Raw genomic sequence first — 25,725 nt, forward strand, 5'->3', positions numbered from 1 at the left:
CAAAGAAGAAAAATGAAGGCAGAGAGTTGTGATTTGGAGTGGTGCTAAAGAGCCTCTGGGCCTGAGATTCATCTCGCATTTTATAATGCTCATGTTGTGTTGTATCATAGTGCACTTGCTCCTACTCGAGCCGCTTCTCCTCTCTTATTGCCAATGGTAAAAATAGGCCAGTAGCATCATTTCATACTACCGGGTGCATTCTGAATTCCGCGTTGCTATTCACTTGCCTCTCTAATTAATTTAGTAATCCTGTGCAGTGTGTGCATGTGTACGTTGGCGTATGTCTGCTCGGTTGCCCTCTTCCGTCATCTGTTCGAGTTCTCACGTTGCCGATGATGGGTTTGCCAGCTCCCTTCCAAGACGGTGAATATATTGCACTCCGCGGCCTTTTGTTTAACTTTGCCAAAAAAAAATCTCATCATGAGCCTCCGTTTTTGGCTGGTACTTTGGGAAAGGTTTTTCTTCTGTAGTTGCAAACCTCTTTTTTATATAATATTAATGTTTATTTTATTTTGGGAGTAAATAGATCTGAGAGACTTGTCAGTTTATACACTGATCAGTGTCAACTTTCGGGGCCCATCAGTAATAGCTATGCAATATGTATCAGATGATTAATGGTATTAGGCGATTTTTCTGGTCTGTCTTAGACTTATTTCCTGTTATAATATAATATCTGTTTTAATTAGAGATCGTAATGAACCCTTTGATTTTGGCTATCTGGTTTTTAATTTATTTTAAATAATAGCTATATATTGGGGTTTTTTCTAATAAAGGGAAGGTCGTGATAGTTACTTGTTAATTCTTCTTTTCTTGAGGTAGTCTGAGTGGTATCCAAATGTACCAGGATAGAAAGATGACAGGTTAGAGATAACTAAAAATAGAGTTTAGCATCTGAAGAAATATTTATGGAGGAAGATGAGGATTTGGGAATTCATGTAGTAAGAGGGGATTACAGGGGTTTTTTAAATGTTAGAGCAAAGTTTAAATTGTCAGTATACTACAGTTAAACCGATCTGCATTTACTCAAGGCTTGGCTGCCTTATTTTGTCTGCTCCGAGTCCTGGAGCACTGACCCTGGTGTGGACGGGGAGAGAGGCCGGGGCTTGGAAAGAGACACAGGAGGGGAAACAGCACGTGGTGACCCTGACCTGCACGGGACTGTCTGGGTGCTGTGGGAGGGGGACCTATTGAATGGGGGCTCCGAGAAGCTTGCTGCTGTCTGTAGGGGAGAAAACACACCTTGTGTCCTTTTTGGAGCCATTCTTCCAGGAGTTATTTGTGCCAATCTGAGTCAAGTTTTTTCAAATATTTTATGAACAAACAAAACCACTGCCTTAAAAAGAGTAAAGAGTGAGACTTAATTGTGAGAAACAGAAATGTTAAGAAATCAAGAAATCAAGTGGCCAAACGATTCAGCAGCTTCTCCTGCTGAACTGTCATCTCGCCCTAATGTCTGAAATGCACCAGGCCTTAATTATATTCCATGAGATATGCAGTAATAGAGTGTTAGCCATCTCCCACATTTTATTTACAGATATAACGTCTTATTTCCTGTACGCAGGACTGTGTTCTGACAATGTGTTTGTCCTGCAAACTGAAAGTATTAATATCTAGTGCTTAATTTTATTGCCACTCAGGTCTGAGATAACCGCATTGCCTGCTTTGTTTTGTTTTATTTAATGGGCTGGGTGTATGATTTTGGGCCATGTGCTACCCTGAATCCACAGAGGAGCCTCTGTTAATTATAGGGAAAGCTTTATACCCCTGTTCGTGGATTATACGAGCAACTTCTACATGGGAATAAAATGTGCCAAGAGCTGGTAGATCTGTGGCTAATTTTGCCCTTTGTTTGGCAAGTGGTGCATAAAGTCACTTGATTGGCACGTGCACAATTGGTGGGAGTGCGCAAGATGGTCCACAGTTGCTAACATAATGATTTTAAAGTCTGGGTGTTATACATCATAATTAGGCTTAAGAACTGAGAGTCAGTTGAGATGAATGAGAGCAATTCATGCTCTCAGGAGTTGAGAAAGTGATTTTGGTTTAGATTTTGCATTCGTGAGATTTTTTTTTTTTTCTTTTTTTCTCCCCACAAGCATCTCTGTCTTCTGCTCTTCCCCTTCCCATGGGAGGACTGGCAATATACAAACCAGCTATATGATATCTGTGTCTCACCATAAATAGGTGAGCTGTAGCTAGCACATGAAGTGTCGTGATGCGCTTCTTAGCGCTGATTTTTTCATCAACACTGGCTGTGAAGGGTCTGGTCCCCCACAGAGACCCTGTCCCCTACAGTTGTTCTGCTCAGCGTGTCTTCAGTAAGAGATAGACCAAAAAAGCAACCTTGCTGGCTAGCAATCATGTCTATTTTAATTAGATATTTAAATAACTAAATTTTACAGTTACATGTGTCTAGAGATTGATGAGTGTCAAGAATATTTTAATTATTTTAAGTTTCTGATTAAATGAAAGTGACAATCATACAGGTTAGAAGAGAAAGCGCCACCCACTATGTAAAGCTGAGATAGTTTTGAACTACTATCAAGGATTACCACAAGAGAAAATTCAGGTGGGAATCACGTATGATTCAAGGAAAATGTGAATCCTGCAAGTTAGGCTGCAGGGCTTCTCCCAAGGCTGGTTTGACGTTTCTTGACTCTCCAGAGAGAATGTAGGGATGTACAGCCTGACTGGGCTGGAGTAAGTTGGGCAAGTCCTTTAAAAACCAAAACAACCACCAAAAAACCCCCATGCTATTATTGAAAGATGAGAAGGGAAAAGCACCACAATGCTTGAAAAATAACAATAAAAAAATGTGGCAGGATTAGTATTTCAAAGGGAGCGGCACTTTATTAAACATTTGGAAAGCATGGGAGGAGAAACATTCCAAACAAAATGAAAATATATGTGTATGATGGAAACAGGATAAATAGAATATTCCACTTGTAATTACCACTGCAAGAACGCAGCCCAAATTTAGAGTTCTTAATCTTAATTTTTCATTGCTTTTAAGTCCAAGTAAGGTGAGTGGATTGTGGTAGGTATGAGATGTTTGTGGATAAAGACGTTGGCAAGATCTATAGCTGCAGTGAAGAGCAGGTCCAGGAACAAAGCAAATGAAAAGACCTGGAGCCTGCATCACCGGGCAAATCCTGACTGTGACAGCAAGTCGGAGGATACAAGGCATCCGTTTTTATCACGTACCAAGTGAGGGACGTAGAGAGACCTCGGAAAGGTTAAAAGTCTTTGGAGAAGGCAGAGCTGTATCTCTGTGCAGGAAAATCTTGAGGTTTTTCTCTGTCACGTTATTGCAGTGGTTATTTAGAGATCTGCGTGGATAAATTGATTAAGAAGTTAAAATTAGCTGCAGTCGGGTTTCTTCCTGAGAATGACCTGTTGAGGACCAGGCAGTTGAACACCCATCTCCCTTGAGCAGGTAAATGTCGTAGCCCGTACCTGCCCCACACTTCATCTGCGTTACTTGTTTCCATTGGGGCAGACTTCTCTTCATCCCAAACTGTTTCTCGCTGAAATGCCGCATAACCTGATTTGGCCCCTGCTCTCTTTCCATTTGGAGGGCGAACGCGCTCTTGGAGGAGGGAATAGGTGGTCAGGCTGGTATCGTGCTGAGGTCCCTCCTCTGATGGTGTGATGCTGTTTTACAAAGCAGGTTTTCAATTGTAATCGTACTTGTATATGTGAGTTCTCTTAGCATAATAAAGGCAAAGAGCAGGTACATATAAAGTGTTCTTCTTGTAATGGCAGCCGGTTTCTTTGGGTTGAAATAACATCAAGTAATTATAAACTAAAGTGATCGCATCTAAAGAAAAAACCTTCACTGTATCCATGTCTTAGTATGATTTACCTTCCTCTTATTATTTCTTAATATAAAAATTACTGCATGCTGTCTTTGAAATGTTGCAATTGTGTTGGTATTTGAAGTACTTGTAAATACTTGTGCAAATCAGTTTTTCTGATGTTTGTCTGCAGGGTGAGGTGTGTGTTTATGTGCCCAGGGGAAATGAGATGCATTTGCATCCAAGAGGGTGTAGCAAGCAACGTGGGCCAAAATGCAGTCTGTAGGAACAGTTGCACTAAAATAGTGCAGGATAAAAATGTTTGCAAATGAAAATAACTATCTTCTGAAGAAATAAGGATGTCTAATCCTCCCTGTAAATGTTGCTGATCTGAAGGCCTAAATGATAGCTTTTGGTGATGAATCTTTCTGAAGACACTCATAAAGCCACCGTATTGTGCCTATGAAGATGCACAATCTTTTTGTAGATATAATTATATTGCATACAGTATTGTTAATCTTCAAGGTGCTGACAAACAGCTATTACTTACTTTTCTGTACTTCGGGGGAATACTGATTTAAGGATGTTTCGGCTCTCATTTAAGTCAGTGAAATCATTACTATTAGCCTCAGTAGGTGCTGAATTAAACACTATATTTTGTAGGACAGCTAATCATACATAATATTATACCTGTTTTTCATGTACAAAGTGCCTCTCAGACAAAGATCTAATAGCACTTTATGCAGGTAAACATCATTGCTGCAGAATATCTCCAGAATATTTCTTATGATCCAAGACCTCTTATTCATAAGAGCAGACTAATATATACGGTATCTTCCCACTCCTTCAGTGCATAGAGGTTGGAGAGACAAAATTCCTGGTGGTTTTTTTTTTACTCCATAGATGGCTCAGCTTTGAATTGTTACTGTATGATTCCCACTTTCAGATTTTGGCTTGAAGTGCAAGTCTGCCACAAGGATCTGCCACGTAGCCTGGGAAGAAAACCAGCAGATCTTTTATCATGATTGCCTTGTCTCTCTGGGTCACGGAGAAGCAATAGCGCAGTTCAGGACTATGTTCAAAGGAGAGATGTCAGGACTGAATTGTTTTCTGGTGAAGGAAGGATGGATAAAATATTAAAAGCGGTCTTCTATTTGCCCTTATCTTTGTGTTTTCTGACAAGAATATTGCACTGTATTTCCATGGTTCTATAATTCAAAGTTGAAGGTATACAGATTTTTGGAAAAAAAAATTAATTGTTCAACAGTAGAAATCACTGTTATAAAAATCAGTGTAATTCGATATTGTATGTTTTTTCTTAAGTGAAAGCACTTCTGTCTCAAGCAAGGAACAGGACACTTTTGGGAGTTGCTCGGTTTAATTTTCATACACCTGCTGCTCTAATTATTGTAATTTAACGCACAGAGACATTATTACTTTCGGAGCAGTAAGGGAGTTTGTGCATGAAAATTTCAGACGAGGTGTGTCTGTCTCTCCGAGTCCTCTTTTCCAGTCGTGTTTAAAGCTTTCAGGAAATACTGATCAAACGGGCGATGGGGCCGGGGGTGGGAAGGAGCTGGAGCTTTTCGGTCCCCACAGCTTCCACGGCAGCGGTTGGCGCGGGGCAGACGCTGCTCTCAGCAGCCAGAAGGGCCGCGGGGGCAGCTCGGCAGGACTGGGGTAAGTTTGGGTGGGGGGCAGGCGCGGTGGCGGGTCCGTCAGCCCGGGGTGATGCTGGGCTGGCTGCTGGGCGAGGGGACAAGAGAAGAGCAGAGCCCCCCATGGAGCGGTGCCGTGGGGACAGAGGGGAAGGTCTGGGGGGCACTTTGTGATGGGTGGTGGGTGCTACAGCGGGCTGAGGGTGTTTCTGGAGGAGGCAAGAGCTGACAAACCCTCTGTAGAGGAGCCAGGTTTATTGTGGAGAGTATTCTTTAATATTCCCTGTGCACAGGACTGTTTGTTTTAATTTCTCTCCTGTCACTGTGAGCGCCTGTTTCTTTGGCAGATCGTTGGATATTTACCTAGTGATCTACCGAGTCTTTGGTCAGTATTTTATTTTGAACCATTTTTATTCTGCTTTGCCAACAGCATGAGTTTTCTCATAGAGGACAATCATGAAAATAGGAAACAGGCTGAGATGGGCAGCACAAAGCTTGTGTCGCATCTGACATAAATTCAGAATTGCTTCAAAATGTGCACACTGAACCAATAATTACTCTGATTCTTCTTAAGCCATAATTTCAAGCTAGGTAGCTTCCAACAGTTGAATTAAGCTTGACAGTCCAACACTGTTGTTTAAAATACTGTAAGCTATATATACATCAGCTCTGCTTATCTGAAGTACATTAAAGCCCTTTAAAGTAGACGGACTCTGATTGAGCGGGTTAACAGCGAGCGTGGCACCGTAGCGTGTTTGCAAATTCCTGCATTTGATTTTCTGTGAATTGACTTCAGTGGGAAACAGGAGAGGTGAAGATGGAAGGGGATGAGAAGTTGCTGTAACTCATGTATGTGAGCAATCTCAAAATGAAGAGGCAGAAAGAGTTCATATATAATTATTTTTTTTTCTGGTCTGGAACATCTTAATTTTCCCTTACATTATAAATAGAAGTTCACTGATAGAAAAACTAGTACTGATGGATGTTTGAGTGGGTGTGATTTGGTAATAGCTTGGGTGTGGCAGGCCAGCAAGTAAAGGATGTAAACAATTTACAACCATTTATTTTTTTATTAGAGCTTTTATCTTTGTAACTCTTATTACTTGCCATGAATATAGACAACGCAGGGCTTGTTTGGGTTAATGAAAAGTCTGTCGTGCTGATAAAAAATGTGATTTTTCTTGAGAAAAATCTGCATGGCTTCAATTCCACTATTCTTGGCAATTAATTTTAACTATGCTTGCATTCATGTATATAATTAAAAATTGTGGCATTTAGTAGTGTACATTTTTTTATATAGCATCTGCAGAATAATTTAGAGTACAATGCAGTACCAAACAAATTGGTCTTTAGTTTAAATTAGAGGTCATATTGACAGATAAAAATTATTGTTCTGTCAGTTTCCAGATGTGCTTCTGTACTTCCTGAAATCATTCTTAGGATTTTTTCCACCTTGTAAAACAATTACAGAACATTATCAGGTAACTGATTGGCTTACAAGTGCAGTTATGAATGTGCACAGCTTAACATTATGTTAAGTGTTCTTCCTATGTAACGGTTCAGTATCTTGGGATAAATGTGATCAATGTGACTTGCCCCGTCTTAATTCCAGCTACTCTGTTCAAATAGAAAGCAGTTACATGTTGTAAACGTACCTCAACTAACTCAAGAAATGGCTTTATATGAAGAAAAATTTGAAAAATTCAGTAGCATTCCTATTAATATGTGGTCAGTATGTGCAGGATGGTTCTAGTTTGGTATGCTATGGACAGCATTTTTTAATGAGTGGAAGGTGGCCACATTTCTCACGTGTGTGTGTCACTGTCCAGGACTGTAGTCACAATGAGTCTGAAATAAGTATTACCTAGGGCGGGGGGGCAGATGCACCATGTGGGGAACAGAGAAGAACAAAAAACATTTTTGAGTCAGCTTGATTTAAAATAAAAATACACATGGTGGTTTCTTGGAGAGTTGCAAACAGCGGCGGCAGCCCCGGCAAAGTGGTCAGAGTGCGGGCGAGAGGCAGCCTAAGGCTGGGGATCCTTCTAGACCTGTGGAAGATAAAAGAGCACGAGTTTAAATGATGCTGTTTCTTTTATGAATGCAAAGCATTTTGGCATAAAGGCTGAATTCAGGGCACCACTGCATAAATGGATTGTGCACTGGGGATACGTCTGGCTTCAGCATGGATGAGCAACCCTTGCAGCTGCAGCACATGCTGCTTCTATGAGCAGTGGGGTTAGGTGGTAAATCAATTAATCTATTAACAAAACCGCTCCGTACTGGACAGCAAAATCCCTCAGATCAAATACTCGCGGTGCTCGAAGGTTGGGGCTTCGCCCTCTCTTGCCTGCAAGCTCAGCCACACTCTTTTCACTGCATTAAGCCTTTTGTGTTTGTGGTTATAAGAGAATAGGATTTGCCCCACTACTGTAGTTTAGTAATCAGATACAGGAGAAATAACGTGACCGGTGTAGTTCTGCACAGAGTCCGACTGCTGGTACCCAGAGAGAAAAGCGACAGGGAAAACAGGGCTATGTCAAACTCCCAGTACACCATGTGTTCCCCCTACAATCTTCCAGTTGTAAAATTACACTTAACTGTATTTTTAATGGCTAGAACCATGATCCTGGCATAAGTATTTCCTGAGGAAAGAAAGGTAGGTTATTAAGAGCAGCAGTAAGTAAATCTGGGATTTTAAAAGTATTGAAAACTTTGCCAGATGTCTTAGAGGTTTGATAAATAATTTAAATCTTTTTAGAGATTAAACCCTATTTTTCCAAGTTAGAACAGTTTATTTTGTCAGAAATCAATTGGAATTAATAAAAACTGTGGTCTCCTAAGGATGAAAAAAGAGTTGAACGTGTGTGTGTATCAGGTTTCAGTTTGAAACTCAACAAGCCTGCGGAGTCTGTAATTACGTCCTTTCAGTTTCTAAATATTCAGATCACAGTGTTCCCAGGCCCAGTTTGTGAATGTTCTCTCCATGTAGAAAGCCAGGATGAGGTATTCAGTAATTCAGTAGCTCTGAACCAATTTAAACAACAACAAAATTATTTAACATAGCTTTAGAAAAGAGTATACTAATGTTTCTCTTTATCGTTGCACAACATCTGAGTTTTTGTGATTTTTCTATTTAATTGTCCCGCTTCTCAGCTGGTGTGCGCTCCAGGAAGATCCTTCGGTGTCTCCCCACAGTGAGCCTTTGTCTCATTGACCCTGAGGAGGGAATCGGGGTCCCGCTGGGACTCGGCGCGGCGGAGGTGCCCGCAGCAGCCGCATCCACGCGGCGCTCAGCTCTTCCCAGCCCGGCCAGGCCGTGCCGCAGGATGGGGCGCGCTTTGGACCTACCAAAGATGGCTTTATCTGCTGCAAACAGTTTTATCCTTAAAAGGTTCCTGAAATGAAAGTGGTCAAATACGTCTACAATTAACATGATGGCAGCAGGAGAATGGGTCGGACATATTTGTCCCAAGTTGTAAATTAAGATCTGGCCTCGCGTGTGTTTTCACTTGAGCTTCTTTACTCAGGTTAACTTGGTGAGGCTCAGAGAACAGAAAAAACCCCTCACGTAATACGTTCAGAATGAGGCTCACAATAATCCATTTAAGATGTTTAAAACAACACAGCGGTTAGTAGTTGTAAACCTGAGAGCATGAGCAAACTCCTTACTGTTGCAGGACTTTTGACTTTGCTGTTTTCTTTGTAGGGCGTCGGTATGTCCGGTGGGAGTCAGGCTGGCGTGGGGGCTCCTTCGTCCCGGCAGTATGCACGACAGAAAATAACGCGCGTAAACCTCAGGGACTTCATCTTCTACATGGAACAGGAAAGAGAAACGAGCCATTCTCTCCTGCTCTATCGAGCTCTGCTTAAATAAAGCCAAGAACTGTACTGATTTCTCCATACAGAAGCTCAACTTGCATTGAAAAGCTGTCATTTTAATGTGCCTTCTATTTTTTTCAGAAGTCAATGTTCCAGTAATTTTGTTTTGAAAATCGTCAGACACATGCAATAAATTCCCTTTATGTAAAAAAAAAAAGAATTCTAGAAAACAGATAGAGAAATGTGCAAAAGGTTTTAAAACGTTAAATCCGCAGATACAACCAACATCAAAGCCTTGCTGGATTTGGCTGTTGTAGATGAGGCTGAAGGAGATGGCGCTGGGAGTTATGCAAACGGAGAGTCCGCTGGCACAGCCCACCCAGCGCACCCACGGCACGGACTGGGACGGGCTCACGGGACCGGGACCTCGCCACGGTGTTAGCGGGATGCTCGCTTACGGTGCCGGTTTGGTTTTCTTTATAGTTTTGGTAGCACTGCTTCCACTGACTAACCACGGTGATACGTGATGTGTTACAATTGCAGTTCTTTGCACAGCGAAGAGCCGCTGCACGTGCTCACAGATTTCATGTATTTAGGAGTTTTGCTTTTACTGCACAGCTCGTTTCCTGAGCTATCTGCTGAACCAAATCCTAAGCGTATGAAATCTGTGCGTTTGGGTCCCAGCTGAGTTACCTTGACCAGCGTCCAGTTGTTTCCTGAATCTCTTCAACCTTTTGCACATTTGTAGCAGCTGGTTAGTAACATGAATCAAAGTTGGGTTTTATTTTCTAAAAAATATCTTATTTATTGCAAAGAGTATGGTTTAATGGTGGTTTTAAAAGAGAGTATTGTTCAGTAAAGATCTTAGAGTATCTATATGGATTTTAAAGTCACTGTAAAGGAATTTTTTGGGGCCCGTTCCGCTCTCGGAGACCCAGGAGCGCGGGGTGAGCGAAGCCCATCGCCCCAGGGACTGCCGAGACCCCCAGCGGGGGCTCATGGACAAGCACAGGACTTTAAGCATAAGGAGGAGTTTTAAGTCCTTGGGTGGGAGGAACGCTTTGGAAATGCTTTGCTGGACTGGAGTTTAAGGGGCCCCCAGCAAAGTCAGTGCGAGTCTTTTAAAAAGGCCAGAATATGGAGCAGGCAGGTGGGCACATGTTGGTGTATGTCAGACTTAACAGTATTATCAGTAACCACGGAAGGGAGACATTTGCTTATTTATCTTTTCCATTTTTACTATGTTATGCTTGCCACTTTTTTGAGGCAATATTTTTTTTTTTTATGGGAAACCATAGCAAAAGCACAAATAGAACTATTTGTCCAATAGTTTTAAAAACAGAAGTTTTAATTATTTTTTAAGGTTTATGAAAAGCAGAAGAAAATTTATACTGCTGCTATTTAGCCAAAAGATATTCATAAGGTATTTAAGGCCAGGAAGTGTAAAATTATGTTTTAAATGTATCGATAATTTGTACATATTGTTTATAAAGGCCTTGTGTTTATTAGAATTACGTTATTTTGATGATTTCTGTACATACTCGTAAATACCCCCAATTTGTGTGAAAACATACTCCCTTATTTGTACTTATTTTGTAAAGAAATAAAACAATTTACTAAAGTAACACATCGAGTGACATACAGTATTAATTTATCAAACATGAATTTCACATTGTCTTGTAGTTCTTAAGCACTTTTCAGAAACATTTTGCATTAGAATATTAACAGAATACCCACAAAGAAATATTAAAGCCAAATACTTCGATGTTTTGTTGTGCTGATAGTTATCCTTTGTCAAACATCTAATAAAATTGTCAACAGACCTCGATGCTATTAATACAGTGAATGAATGGACTCAACAGCTGCTTTCTCAGAAGCGATGAGTCCGACGAGCACAACAGAACATTTTCCCTTCGCGTTCTGGCCGAGCCGCGGGAGCCCCGCGGTGTCACAGGGCGTCACAGGGCGCACAGCAAGCGCCACCAAACACTCCTGCTCTTCCGGCCGCGGTTCCAGTGCTCGGCAACAGAGAATCGGAACAACTCGTTCAATCGAATTAGGCGAAAAAACAGGCCAGGCTCACTTTTTGGCCTCAATAATAACTTGCTGGCTGCGCACCACAGCTTTACTGGAGCTTCTATGGTATTTTAAAACATGTTTTAGTGACGCTGGGCCATGTTCTTAATTAAGTTATGTTGCTATGGTTTAAGGCCAGAAGTAAAAATTCAAATCAGTTTTTGCTGATATTGTTGCCTAAAAATACAGGGAAATAAGAAAGAAAGATATAAATGAAACTGTAACAAACTTTAAATAAGTGACCTTAAGTTACTAACTAAAAGAACATGTCGTAGCTTAACTTTTTTTTTTTTTTTTTGAAAGGCATATTTCTGCTAATGAAGTGATTGTTTCCACATGTCTTCCTTGCCTTGGTGCTGTTTTGCAGTCAACGCCGTGATGTCATGGCTCAAACTTTCCATCTCAGATTCACATTTAACGCGGCTGGTGCAGCCTGGAACCCTTTACGATGCCGCCTTAGCGAGCTGCCCCAAAACCAGCCGCTTTACTGAGCGGTAAAAAAACAACGGTAAACAGCAAACTGAAGAAAACCCAACCGACCACAAACGCTTGCATTGCTGTTCCACGTACGCCGAGAAGCACCAACCGGCCCGCGAGAGCCGCCTGCCCGCGGCCGCGCTCGGCACCGCCGGGTACCCGGCCTCGGTCCCGGCTGCGCGGGGCAGAACCGGCGCCTGCGATGGTGAAATGTAAACACGCGGCGATGGCCTTTCCCCAGCCCCGAGGTACCGCAGGGAGCGGAACCCGCACCAGCGCCCAGGCGCTGCCGGTGCCGCCTCTGCCTGCGCAGGAGGGCAGGAGGAAGAGTACGCAGGGTAAAAGCACGAAGCTAAACGGATTATTTAAGGATACTTTGAACTTAAAGTGAACTCAATGTATGAAAGTAATAAATAAAACACCTTTTTTTTTTCTTTTGTAAGACACGGCTACATCAAGCTGAATGGAGGAAAAGGCCGGAGGAGACGCAGTCAGAAATTCTCGCCTCTTTCAAACAACATGGGAGATACAGTGAGTGTTCCACCCTACTTGCTTATTTTTGATCATTTACTTTACAGAAATGTTTATGGCATGAAGTACTGTATAAGAAATGTGCATACACAAATACATGACAATTATACGTTAAGATCTTTACAATATTAAATGTATAATATACAATTCTACAGATATCTTACATACAAAGGTGGATGTTGTGCCATATATTCAAATATGGCAATACCTAGCAACTTTAGAATGTTGTACAAGTATAAAACCACAAAATAAAATAACTTTACAACTCTTTTAAAGTAGACAGATTTGCTCAAAGGTTCTGCTAAGTTAGCAGGCCAATACCTATCAGCTAAGATGTCTAGAAGAGATTTCTGAGTTGGGTAACCAAGGTGAGAAAACCTGCAGAGGTCTGATTTTCCATTGACAGGTATCCAGCACTTTTCCAAAAATCAGACCCCTGCCTAGATTGTACCTTGGATGGTCAATACAGCTCATCACTTTTGAAAATATTAGTCTTAAACTTAATTTTTAAAATTTTACCTGATTGTAATTGATTTGCCATTAAAGAACTGCTAATTGTTGACCACTTAATACTCTGTCCCTTGTTCTATATGGCCGTATTTATGCATCTAAAAAGAGTTTAATTAAAATTCAGCATCTACAACAGTATTCTATAAATTAATGTGGGAGAAACTAAATTGTGATTAACACATGAATTAGTTACTGAGGACCCAATCATGCTAAACAGCAATAAAGAGGATTTAGCAGAACGCTATTTATAACCTCGCACCTGCAAACACGGTGCTGTCTCCTGAGTTAGGAAGCCCGCGAGTCGGCGTCGCTGCTGATTCCGGCAGGAGCAGTAACCTCCTGCACACAGCGGGCTCCGGTAGAGAAAATTACACAGATAGAGGGCAGCTACAGAATCGGTATTTTAATAATAGTTTAAAATAATAGAGAAAAACAATCTAAACAAAAGGTGGCCTGCTTTCATCGGACAATGGCAGTACAGGGTTTTATCTTTTTGCAAAAATTCCAGACCCATAAAGAGTGGTCTAGTCCAAAATTCTTAACATTTCCTCCTAAATGTGGGCTTATACCAGGGTTAGTAAATGAGTAACGAGGGGTGGCAGATCTTGCTTGGCAGAACTGCGCTTCCTTGATGATGCGAAACTCAAGAGTTTCCGAGGCAAAACAAGACTGATGTTAAGAGAACGACAGCTCCACGTTCAGGACATGAGCCGTGGGTGATGGTGGGCAGCATTTTATTTTGTGCTTCCAGATCCCTACTTTTGCAAATATTGCCATAATCGGTCTTGTCAAATCTTTTGTCGCTTTTTTGGTCGTTTTGTGTGGGGTTTTTTTTAGTACTGAGCACCAGTTGACTATAAATCGGTCCTTTTCTGATTCTGGATTCTGTCCACAAAGAGATAATTCAGTTGGAAATGTTGTATAAAAATAAGCCATTTGCTAGCATGAGTGAGTACAATCACAGAAGTGTAACATCATGTATGGAGGTGTAAAGCACGTCTGATATGAAGGAGGTGCGGCTGTCAGGGAGGATTCTCAGTGCAGCTTTTAGTACCGTCTTCCTCTCGGAGGTGCCCGCTTCCACGCGTCACAGCATTGGCTATTGTTGGAAAGGCCACCAGACCCTTTCTCCTGCTGATCTATTCAAATTGCTTTAATTGGTCTTTCTGCAGAAGGCCAGTCTCGGGTCAGGGGTTTGTGAAGCTTCGGCTTTTTCACCGCCGCAGCTGTTCGGCCCAAAGTACATTCCCAGCAGGCCTGGGATGCTGAGCATGCTCAGGAATTTCATCGTGAAAAACAGACAACTGGTTTTTCAAATGCATTTCATGGCTGGCGATGTGACAGGTAGTTTCAGAATACCACTAATCGGCAACATAAAGTCAAAATCTGTTTGCTAATACTGTTTTGCAAATCCTTAGTGTTTCACATAAGGGACTATTAAACACTTCTACGGTTACAAAGGAGAACGGGTCAGGTCTAGTCCAGGGGCTCCTGTTTTATTCTGATGGTTGGGGTAGGTTGTGGTCGTCTGTCTTCGCGACACAGCACGTATTCACTGAACTGAGAGGAATCCACCCCACCACCACAAGAAGCTGCCACGTTAAATCCCTTCTGAAATAATCTTTCGAGCACCTGTAATGTGGGGAAAAAAATCAGATTAATATTTAGCAAATTTTAGTGATAAAAGCATTCAGGAGCACTGGCTGTAAATGATGGATTTAGTCTTTCGAGTCCTCGTCGAATGAATATTATTCAGCTATAATTCTATAACTTATTCTTAAATGACTACACTGTGATTAAAGTCTCGCTCTCAGCAAACCTCTGTAGAAAACAAAAATTAATCAAACAAATAAGCACTCTGCAGAGCAGCTTAGTACTTTATATAGTAAAATCCTGGACTGTGGTGATATTGATGTTATATCTTACTGCTTATAGAAAGCAACGTCGGGTTTGAGTCATAATAAAAACTGCCCATTACTCATTAGTAATATGAACAGTCCTACAGCAAGGAGCTGAAAACACTTGTCAGCTCTTCCTTGGCAGATGAAAATGTCTGAGGAGTCTGGGTGACACTTCCGCCAGATCTGCACGGAAACCACAGCTGTGATTTTCCCTCGCTGGAAGCGAGCGCTGCTTTTAGCCAAGCATGGCAGGGACGGGATGCAGCCAAGACACGGACAACAAGGAGATGTTCTGGCCCAAGAAAGAGGTTAATTTGTATTGCCCGAATATGTATTTTCTCTTTCTATTCCTAAAGAAAAGTTGGTGCAATTTAGATGCACGAATTTAAGGAACCCAGAGGCAACTCTAATTTCCAAGACTGTCGCACAGCACATCACCCCAGGACGTACTGATCTTGGCTGTATGATAGGGGCCGTGTTTTCACATGGGTGAGCATGTTGATATAGGGTTTCCCAGCAGAGCAGGCCTCACACAGACTTTTTTCGGTGTTAGGTGAGAGCAGATGCCAGCTCCATCTGTGGCGGATCTGCAAAGCAAGATCCACCGGAGGAGACGCCGGGCTCCAACCCTGCCGCGGGCAGCTCTCCTGAGGCCAGGGCAGCAGCCTGGGAACGTGGTTCCTGTCTTCTCCTCTGCCGATCAGTGCCACCACGGGGAGCAGCCTGTGCTGTTCTGCAACCGCCTCGCCCAAGGTGCCACGACCGCTGCTACAGCACGTGTGCCCACTGCGCTGGGAGGTGAACACCGTGATGTACTAAACCTGACGAAGTTGGTGACACCAGCATCCCCACACGCCAGCCGTCTGCCAGGCACCATGGCAGGGACTAAGCTATGTAAAAACTTGTGCACTCAACCTACGGAAGCGTCTAAGCAATATACCCAGATGGAGTCAACTCGTACGCTTTCACGGGTTTATGTTATGGAATGGATTTGCTTTCTTTTTCGTTTTTCGCAGCCCAGTGAAGCACTTCAGCAGTTCCACCTACTGCAGTAGTACTTAAAAGCCTCATGTTCCAGGGCCGAAGCTGACGCTGTTGAAGATGTGCACGCCAGACCTCTGCCCTCGCACACAGACCCATGTCAGGCGGTGGTGTATTTCTTGATGTGCTTCTGACTGCATGTTGGCTTTGCTTTCTCCAGAAACATCAGTCTGGAGCCTTTATTAAAGGCAACTGGTTTCAAAAGCAGAACTGTATCCAACTGCATGTGGTGCTGTAGCGCAGTGCAAACCACGGCAGCATTTGGTGGTTTTAATCCATGGGAACCCTCCTTTGAGGTCGCCTGTGTCAGCCATCTGCGTTTTAATCCATGGTTCGGGTTTCTAGTGGTCACTAAAACCTTGTAGCTGGTGCCCTGGCTGCTGAGCACAGGCGAAGGAGACGAGCTGCTCTAGCACAGCTTTGCTTAAGCCACACAGAATCTGCTGGAAATCAACTTGCCCGAGGAGCTCTGCCTGGCCTTGGGACACAGGGGCTTATGTTCTCAGAAAGTCACATCTGCCAAATCTCACTGACTTTTGCCCTGATTTGTATCTACTTTATACTCTAAGAAAGTTGTAGAACTGAAAGACTGAAAAAGCACCCCAGTGTATGGAAGAAAAACAAACCTCGACAGATGAAAAGAAGGACAGGGAGGCTGTGTAACCAAAATGTATTTGAGAGAGAGAACGCTTACAGCTCTCTCGCTTGGCCAGGCTGTAGGGAGCCTCTAGGACAGCAACGGGGTGCAAACACTAACACTTGTTCCTGGCTCCTGGCAGGAACTGGAGAGGGAAGAAGGAAGAGGCCGTCACCGGACTGCTGCTTCACAACCTGGAGTGTATTCTGACTGTTTTGTGCATCCCTGTTCCTAGACCCGGCAAGATGAAGATGAGAGGCTGCAGGAAAGGAGGTTTCTTCCATTTAACTGGATAGCGAAAGAGAGGATTGACAGGTAGGATTTCAAAGAGAGACATGACTTCAAAATCCTTGCTAAAAACTTTTAAAAATCAATTTGCTTGTAAGACAAAACATGCATGGGGGTACCCTTGGCTTGCCTCAGTCCAAAGCTATGGAAGGCTGCATGTTAATGTAGGGCTTTGCTTTACCGAGCCGGCTCTCTGCAAACACACAATCCAGGTAGACGTTACACCTTAGAGCGCCGCATGCAGAACAAAGCGGTTCATTTTTGCTACCGACGTGCTCGGAGGACTAGACTGCAGGCTATAATCTAGTGTTCAAATCCTTGGGATCATCAGTTTTCTCAGCAAGAAACAAAACAGGCCAAATCCTGTAAACAATGCAGGGAGTGTTTAAATATAGTAGAGTTTTAAGTGTAACGTGGGTGAGGTTGAGGTCAGGTCTATGGAGACAGGCTGGTAAGAGCTGCTGCCATGTGCGCTCAGCACTGGTTTGTATGCGCCGGTGTGCGCTTAAGACTGAGCCGTGTGTTGAACATGAACAGATTTAAATGCCGTTTAGTGAATTTGCCTCTATGCACATTGCTTTTTCTGAAGGTAAGATACAGACAGAGGGGAACCAGTAAGTGTCTCTGAATCAAATCAGAGCTACTTTTCTGTAAATCTCCAAAGAGAATATGCCAAAAAGTAAATGAGTATCAGCTGTGATTCTCCTACATATAGAGAGACACACACACAATATTAAATAGAGGATTTGTTCTAGGATTTAATATACTCTGTCTTCCACTATTCCAAGCACATCTGATTTTGTTGGAAGGTTTTCCAAATAGAAACATGATACTTTCACTTATTGCATTTCTTTTAAATTTTGCAGAATACTAACTAATATATTCTTAATTATGAAGACTCAACGTTCAACATATACAAGCATTGCAGGATTTTCGCTAAGGTAAGCTTGTGTATCTCACCAGAACCTGTTGTGAGGAGTTGAAGAAGCAGTGTCAGTCTTAAGAAAACTCTATCACCTATATGTAATTACAAATGGGTGTGAACTAAGAGCTACTGTATTTTTTTTGGCTGCCACTATCTACTCAATGTTGACATTCTGTGTTTTATATGCACAGTTCTTGTCACAAAACATTCGATGAAAATATTTTCCAAAGATCCAAAGAATTTGTAAGTATTGCAGTTGTGATACCAAATTCATTTAGCAGGACACAGGAAAAGAAAAATGATGTGTCTCAGCAAAGAGCAGGCAGAGTTAACCACATCGCTCTGAGATTCTTGGGAAGTTATTCTGCTCTTCCAACCACCACCCCTTCTAACCCAGCTCCCTCCAGTGTATGCATTTACTTCACTGTACTTCCAACTGCTGATGTAATATTGTTTTGCCAAAATATCCAGCGAAGGGCAACGCCTGTGTCCTGACCAAAGTCCATCAGAGCCAGTGATAATTAGCAGCTGATTTCATCAGCCTTTGGTCTCAGAAATGCATCATTTTCCAGAAAGTGTTTGAAAACACTTTCTATTAATTATATAGTCAAATGATGTAATTTAGTAAAATGATGTAATTTAATAATAATATTTAGACTGTAGACTCTTTGACAGAAGTCTTTTTTCACAACGTAAACCTGCAAAGAGACTCTTTGATTCTGTCTAAATTTTGACGGAATTCAAAACACATTCAAATAATCGCAATAGTCGGCATTCAGCTTCTCCTCCAAGCACGTGTTTCCTACCAGTTTGCCACTCCAGACAGAGCAGAGCCAGCTGCTGAGCCATGTGGGCACCCAGCGCTTTGGCTCCTGCAGCGCTGAGCCCATCCGTGCCTCGCAGTCACCCCTTATTGTTTTACTTTTCTAATTTCTTGCCTGCACGTCGCTGCATGCCATGGACAGTGTGGCTGAGACATGAACGCGCTTCCCCGTGCGCTCCCCTCAGCTGCTGCCTCCACCCAGCACAGGGATGGACTCAGCGCTGGTCCCACTGCCAGCAAACCCGTCTGCCTCCCACCCCGCTCCAGCCTTCTCTTTTTGGGGCAGCCCACTCTAAACCTCGCCAAACGTGAAACTGCTAAGGACTGTGCAAAAATTAACCGCAGGCACTGCACTGTTGAAGTTCAAGCCAGTAAAACACGTGGGAGTCTTGAACCCCAAATGACCAAAACGAGCTGTTTTTCGAACGGTTTGAGACAAAAGTGTCTGTACGCGCAGGGTGCCCCAGGGAACGCTGCCCAAGGAGGGAGGTGTCGGTGTCAAATGCAGGTTTTGTTCAACACGACTCCATCCACCTTTACGTACCCTGGTAACTGCAGACCTCCTAAAAACCTCGTGAGCTGGCGGTCTGGGAGATGCAGGCGCCTCAGCCTGCTGTGCAGTGACACCGGGGGACTCGAGGGCTCCCTTGCCATCGCAGCCCCCTCCCCAGCTCCTCGGCGGGTCTCTGCCCACCAAGACCAGAAAGGCATTTCCCACAGCCCAGTGAACGGCTGCAGCCGCAGCCCGTCCGCAGGGAACGGTAACTTGGGAAATATTGCCCTATAGGCTGATTTCACTTTCCAAAACACAAGTATTCTTTGCAGCTTATTTTAAAGGCGTACATGCAAAAACCCAAGAGCTCTGTTTTGCCCTCGTTAAGGCGCAATTTAACAGCATCACCAACGCCGTTGCTTCTCCGCAGCCCAAGGACAGCCACAACATCCCGGCTTTGGCTGCAGTGGCGCTGATCCCTTGTGAAATGGCATTTCTTGCCCATAAGGCTGCTGCCTAAACACAAGCCACGTATTTATTTCCGCTACCATCCACCTATCTGTCCAGTTATCTTCTTTTGTTTCATATGTTTAATTTTAAACCTAATGTCAAAACTCTGAGTATAAAATGAAATACATTTTGTTTAAAATACTCTGGGCAATTTTTATAGAACATCCTTTTGAAAAAAAAAAAGAAGTGCAGAGATCAATTTTTTTAAGTCCATCCCGCAGGCACCATCATTTAATTATGAGTGAGACATAAATTATGCATTTACACATTGTTGCATTTTCTATAAAATGGTGTGGAGATTTTTTTTTGTAGTTTTTGGAACTCTCTCTTTCTTCCTGGGGGCACTTTGGAGGGAAAAAAAACTGCCGCAGGCTATACATTGATGAAAAAATTAGCATTTATCAGTATAACACCATTATGAGACCAGCATGGCACTAACATACACAAAATCTAAATCTATTTTTCTGCTTAGACTTAGGAAAACCTGAAAGACTGTGATCTCACCAGGCAGAAAATGTCTCCTTGCAGTGTAAGCACTGAAGGTAATTGGGCAGAAGCAAATAATTTGCATATAATTGAACGAGAAATAGTAAAGAAACCCACCCCAGCAAATAGATGAGCCAGCACCAAAAGGCCATTACCTGCACTGAATTCAACCGGCAGTATCCGTTCAAAGGAAACCTAATAACGTGGGTCGGGTCCTGGTTCCAGCCTGCGTTTACGGAGTTGCACATGACATCCCCGGTCTCCGGGAAGATCTCTTCTATTAAAGCTTTCTCCCCGCTCAATGCAATTCTTTCCCCCAGATCTGGAGTCACTCTTACGACCAAGCAGTCACAAGGCTGGAAATGTTTCCTTTGTTCTTTCTCTTGTTTCCATCGCTCAAGTTCCTTAATCATTGGCTGCAGCTGGTAATACTTTGCTTCTTCATATAAAAGATTAAAGTCCTGGGAAAAAAAAAGAAAAGAGAGAGGGAGAGAGAGACTAGAAATGCTTATAGTTCCCTGGTAAAAATGAGTATTGTTCCTGTTTGACCTACTTAGGCTTATGTATTGTCAGCAAGAGTGCAAAGGCAACAGGTATCCACGTACTTTGTCTTCGTCTTACACCTACACAGAAAACCACACTGTGTTAGTGTTGAATCTATTTGAGCTGACCATGAAGTTCCCATTGCCCTGAATTATTCTTCCACTTATTATGCCACAAGCTCAATGCCAGAAGGATTTTACCTTAGGATTAAGAAATCAAAATAACTGGCTGCAATATGCAAAGGCTGCTGATGTAAGAGGAGATGTCCTGAGCCCTAATCTTCGCTCTTGGCCTCGGATTTTCACTTCTGATCTTACAGCAGATCTCGGGATCCGCTGTCACCTCTTGCACACGTTACAAGACAGAGATGTCAGTTCAGCTTCACTTCTCACCTGTCTTTGCTGAGCCTGAAACTCAGCTGCAGCAGCTCAGCTGCTCCCTGCATTTCATGATTATTCATATATTTCAAGCGTACTTTGGAGCCTGGTAAGTCATATGGAGGCAGTGACCATCCCGCTTTCTGGGAGCTCAGCTGTGCACTCCAACAACTTAAAAAACACTTCTTCCCAGCCATTTGTCCATCCCCTCAGTTGGGCTTCGGGCAATTCAGATTCCCCATTTGATCCAATTCCCAGCTCACTGATTGAGATGTCTTCTGCGCATCCTCTTTGATAACTTTTCATCAAATTTCCAACAGATCTTCCTGCCTCAGCTTAAACACACGAGTATGTTGAGGCAAAGGGTGTCAGCAGCCCCCGGACCCAAGGAGGCAGCAGTGCCCGCCAGAGCAAGCTGGAGAAGAAAGAGAGGGGGGAGTACCCGGGGGTTACACCAGCCCCACCGCCTCCTTCAGCCCCCTGAAGGGCGGAGGAACAACATGAGGAGCACCAGCTCCTCTCTCCAAAGACCTGCTGGTTGCTTTCCTGGCTCTTACACCTCGTGACTGGTGTGGAGGGGGCTGTAGGTAAACACTGGGACATAAGGGCCAGTTCTCCACCACTGCAATGCCATGACATGAAATGACTTGAATCATTTAGGCTGGAAAGAAGGGCATGACCAACAAGCAATCAAAAAATGGGCACCAAAATTACATGAAAAATAACAGCAGCTCTGCTACTCCAGGACTCAGGGGCGAGGCGGAATCAAAGGCCAATGAATGTGCAGCACAAAAATGAGTGACTCTTCATAGTGGCTTGGACTTCACCTGTAAAATCTGCTGCTCTGCAGAACCAGAGCAGTTAGCCGTGTTCAAATTTGGCAGCACAGACCCACTGCAGGTAGTGGAGAGATAGTCCTTCACCCCAGGGCTGCCTACAGCCTGGAGATGTATGAATATTCACACTGACACCAGTGAGGTTACAAAAAAAAAAAAAAGGTTACAAAAGGGACACATGATCCTTTACATCTCTTTGATTTACGTTAAGGCTGGGACAATATGTGTACCACTAAGGGAGGAAAAAAGGACTGTAGAAACAGAGTGATAAGACCAAGTGGGAAGAAACGAGGGGAACAAACACACTTATGGGAAGGAGATGGAAGATGGAAAAGGACAGGAAAATTAAAGAAGCAGCCTTGTCCCCTGATGGAAGGTATTTTTTCCCCCTCCCCAAAATCAGCACTCTGCTGAACCATTACTGCTTTTCTGTGTCCACTGGCGAAGCTCCCTGGTTACTTAGCAGAGGATGGGTTTAAACCTACGGGGATTAGTGGCCTAAATTAAAAAACTGCCTGTCCCAAACTTTCTGAAATCTTCGTGCAGGACACTGGAGCAACACAGTCCACTACTTATCTGCAGTTATTACAGAGGTATGTGCAGGGGAATATCGGACGCTCACTGGGCATCTGCTGGTCCCATGTATCTATTTTTTGAGCAACGGAAAACACGTAATGCTAAGGAAAAAGGCAGTGTAATGCTGTAGAGTGAACAGGAGCATCCAGTGCTTACTGAATGCAATGGAAAGTCTCCCGCTGTTTTCAATAGCTCCTGAAACACCAGTTCTAGAATATCTGTGTTCATGGTTACTATAAAATAACATATTATTTGTAAGGTCAATCAATTGACTATGTGCTAAGAAAACTCAGCAGTAAAACTCAGAAGAGGGGGTACAGCCATAAAAAAACCCAGTCCTTCATTTCTAAAAGTAGGAGAGGTCCAGTGCTCCTGAGGCTGGATGCAAAGCCCATTACGGTCATGAGAGTCTTTTTAACTGACTTCACTGGGCTTTGGACTAGGCTGATAGTGTCCTGAATCATGGGAGGTCAATGGTCCAGCACCCTCGGGCCAGCAGCACCGCCCGCACCTCCTCTATCTCCTGCAATGGGAAATCTGGCGGTTCTGCACTGAGCGACTTGGGCACTGCTGTGGAATTTGACAGTGTATTTAGGGAGGGAAGAGGATTTTGTAAAACCAGGAACAATGAATGAATTGCTCACAGTGGGGGGGTCTACTTCTCTAAAGCCTGTGCTTGGGCAGGGTAATGGACTCGACACACCACTAAGTACCCAATCTTCTTGTTCAGGTCTTATACACTGCTCAGAGTACCATGTGGCTACAACCGGACTGGAAGCAACGCCCAGCTCTGGATTGTCTACACAGGATGCTCAGGATGCCCAGGTAATACTGACGGATGTATTTCTACCCTTGCACTGTAGATATAAAATCCTACCCTGATGCTTTGCAAAAGTTCAACATGAAATGTCAAGTAGTAGAATTTGACTCACAATGGACCTCGCCAGAGAGGTGCCACAGGAGCTGCAAGAAAATATTTCCATGCTGCTCGTTTTGATAAGTTACCAAAGGCAGATGCAGACACGAATCAGTGCAGTGTTGTGAGCAGCAGGCAGCGTCCTGCAGATTTTGTACAGTATCCAGGAGTTCCTTGTCCTGCAGGACTAACGATGCATCTCTCATTTTTCTTAAGGATTATTTCCCTACCTTTCTGACTTCTTAACAGCAGTGCACCTTGTGGCAGCACGGCCCAGAGTCAGGCACTGTGTATGGTACCTAATGGAGCTGTTTGGTTTAACCAAGGAAAATCACTTTACTCTGAAGGTGACCCCCACCAGCAAAGGTCCCTGCTCAGAGGCAGGGTGCCCCTTGCTAGACTGACAGGGGAGATGGACAGTCCAGCCTCTGGTTGTGCTGTAAAGCAGCACAAAAACGTTCACGGGCTACCACGAGCCTTCAGCTTCTTGTGGCTGTTGTAGGAACTAGTGGGGAAGGTCTGTCAGGTCACCCATAAAAGGGAGCAGATAGGCAGGTGGGATGCACACAGCCTTTCTCCATCCCCAACTGCTGGACAACACATAGATCTCAGGGGAAAGGTCAGCAGATGTTTCAAAGATGCAGCTTTTTGCCTTTCACAGAATAATCTTGGGCTCATTATTTGGTAGGAAAGCTTTTCTTTCTGCTGGATTTCACCTTGGCTGAGTTCTGCAGTCACCTCTGACAAGGCTGCTGTCTTCCTGGGGAGGAGACGGGCAGTGTGAACTGTGCTGCTGTTCCGACACCAGTGCCAGTGGGTCAGTACGGATCTGCTAACTACAGAGAGAAACAGCCAACAGAAACCATAACACCGTGTCTCCCATGAACCTGATGCTGTTCTCTCACTGTTACAGAGGTCCTTTATTTTTATACCTAATATTGACTCCTGAACAGGCTGAAATCACTCTTTCTGCCTATTTTTCACGTTATTCTTTGTTTATATGAAATAACAAACTGTCATCCTGACTCAATGTTTCTTTTATATTTTCCTGCTGTGAAGATCTGACTCCTGGCTACGAGAGAAAGTTGCTCACTTCTACGACAACTGCGCTGTTTGCTAAGGTCAGTTTGAGAGCACTTAAAATCAGATGCAAGCACACTGATTTTAAAACAATATTAATAAATTAGCGTGCCAGCCTTGTGGCTCCAGTGCTACAAGTGACCTCTATAATCTATATGCAATTCAGATGTCCTGTGTGCTTGTGCTCCTCCCTTCCTTAAGATGGAGTAATAATATATACATTGCCTACATCTATTTTTGTTTGAAGATCCCTAACCAGGGTGTGGCAGTTGCACATCCCCCTGAGATCCGGAACCTTCAATAAGGCAGTTGATGGCTCCTTAGCACCTTCTGTGCCCCACTGTGCCTGTCCCCACGTTCACACCTAAGGTGGTGACAAGGTGCTGACAGTCACATCCTCCCCTGCCCCGGGGCAGGGTGACTTCACCTCCACCCACTTTGAGTGGTCTTCTTGGAGCCGCGGGTCTGGGACGCCGTCTAAGGAGACTTCCCGGGATTGAGAGCACCTCAACCTCCCCATTTGGGTGAGTGGTTATTTTTCTTTACTGGATATATCCTTGAATGAGTCCTTGCCTAACCCAGGCAAGTGATTATTTATTGTGGGTACCCACGAGTGAGAGGCCTCTAGTTTTGTTTCCTGTGAGTGTGTGCATGCACGTTGTGGATCCTCATTACTCTTATGTTATGGTACCCCAATAATTTCCTCAACTGATACCCAAACCTGGATTTTATGTTGTCAGAGTGCTAAATAATTGCATAAGCCCTATTTCTAGTTGGTTTATTGGCCACGCTTTTCCGGCTAGAATAAGGTCTGGTTTGGAACTTGTTGTCCGCCTAAAATTGACTTTTGCCGTGCCTCCGTGACACAGGGAGTGAGTCTCAAATAAGTAGGTACAATAGGTCCTGGTTTTGCGTGAAGTTATGTATTGGCAGTGAAGGGGCCAGACGCTGGTCATAAAGATCCTGGGGAAACACCTCTGATGGTGCATGGGGTCAAGGCAAAGAATATTTGGGCTGCGGAGGAGGAGCAGCTCCTGTGCCATCCCCGCCCTGCCCCAGCAGCGTGGCAGACCTAGGGCTGCTGCTCCAGGACATTTGTTGCTCAGGGTGTCGTGGTCCCGCGCGTGGGACTCTGAACCGGTGCGGGAAGAAGGAGCTGTAAGCAGCTCGGGGACGCTCGCCGTGGGCTGGCGGTGAAGGAGAACCAAGCCAAACAACTCATGGTAATTTCTCAGCATGCTTCATGTGGCTTAAAATCCCTCAAACCCAGGAAAATTAGATGAACTATTAGTGTTGCTTTCAGCAGGGAGACCTGTCAGATGCTAAACACTTTCAAGTTCTGGCTTAGTAGTTGGAAGTGTAATTAATATTCACTGTAAACACACCAGTCAGACTTGATAATAAAGAATCACTAGCCTAGGA

At 43.7% G+C, this 25,725-nt stretch overlaps 2 protein-coding genes across 4 annotated transcripts in view; one reads left to right on the forward strand and one right to left on the reverse strand.

Annotated features, from left to right (window-relative positions):
• The window catches only part of LOC135991989 (transcription initiation factor TFIID subunit 4-like), a 142,748-nt gene extending 131,899 nt beyond the window's left edge, over window positions 1-10,849 (forward strand). Inside the window, exon 15 of the mRNA XM_065640890.1 lies at window positions 9,165-10,849. Within this exon, the coding sequence (XP_065496962.1) occupies window positions 9,165-9,332 (168 nt within the window). The 3' untranslated portion in view covers window positions 9,333-10,849. The remainder of the gene's footprint in view (window positions 1-9,164) is intronic.
• KCTD15 (potassium channel tetramerization domain containing 15) overlaps window positions 10,687-25,725 on the reverse strand; it is a 46,010-nt gene continuing 30,971 nt past the window's right edge. For all 3 annotated transcript variants that reach the window (XM_065640893.1, XM_065640891.1, XM_065640892.1), the window contains exons 4-5: window positions 20,131-20,436; window positions 10,687-14,503 (exon numbers count right to left, since the gene is read on the reverse strand). In XM_065640893.1, the coding sequence (XP_065496965.1) occupies window positions 14,348-14,503; window positions 20,131-20,436 (462 nt within the window). In that variant the 3' untranslated portion in view covers window positions 10,687-14,347. The remainder of the gene's footprint in view (window positions 14,504-20,130; window positions 20,437-25,725) is intronic.

This window comes from Caloenas nicobarica, chromosome 9, assembly GCF_036013445.1.
Source record: "Caloenas nicobarica isolate bCalNic1 chromosome 9, bCalNic1.hap1, whole genome shotgun sequence".
Lineage (NCBI taxonomy): Eukaryota > Metazoa > Chordata > Aves > Columbiformes > Columbidae > Caloenas > Caloenas nicobarica.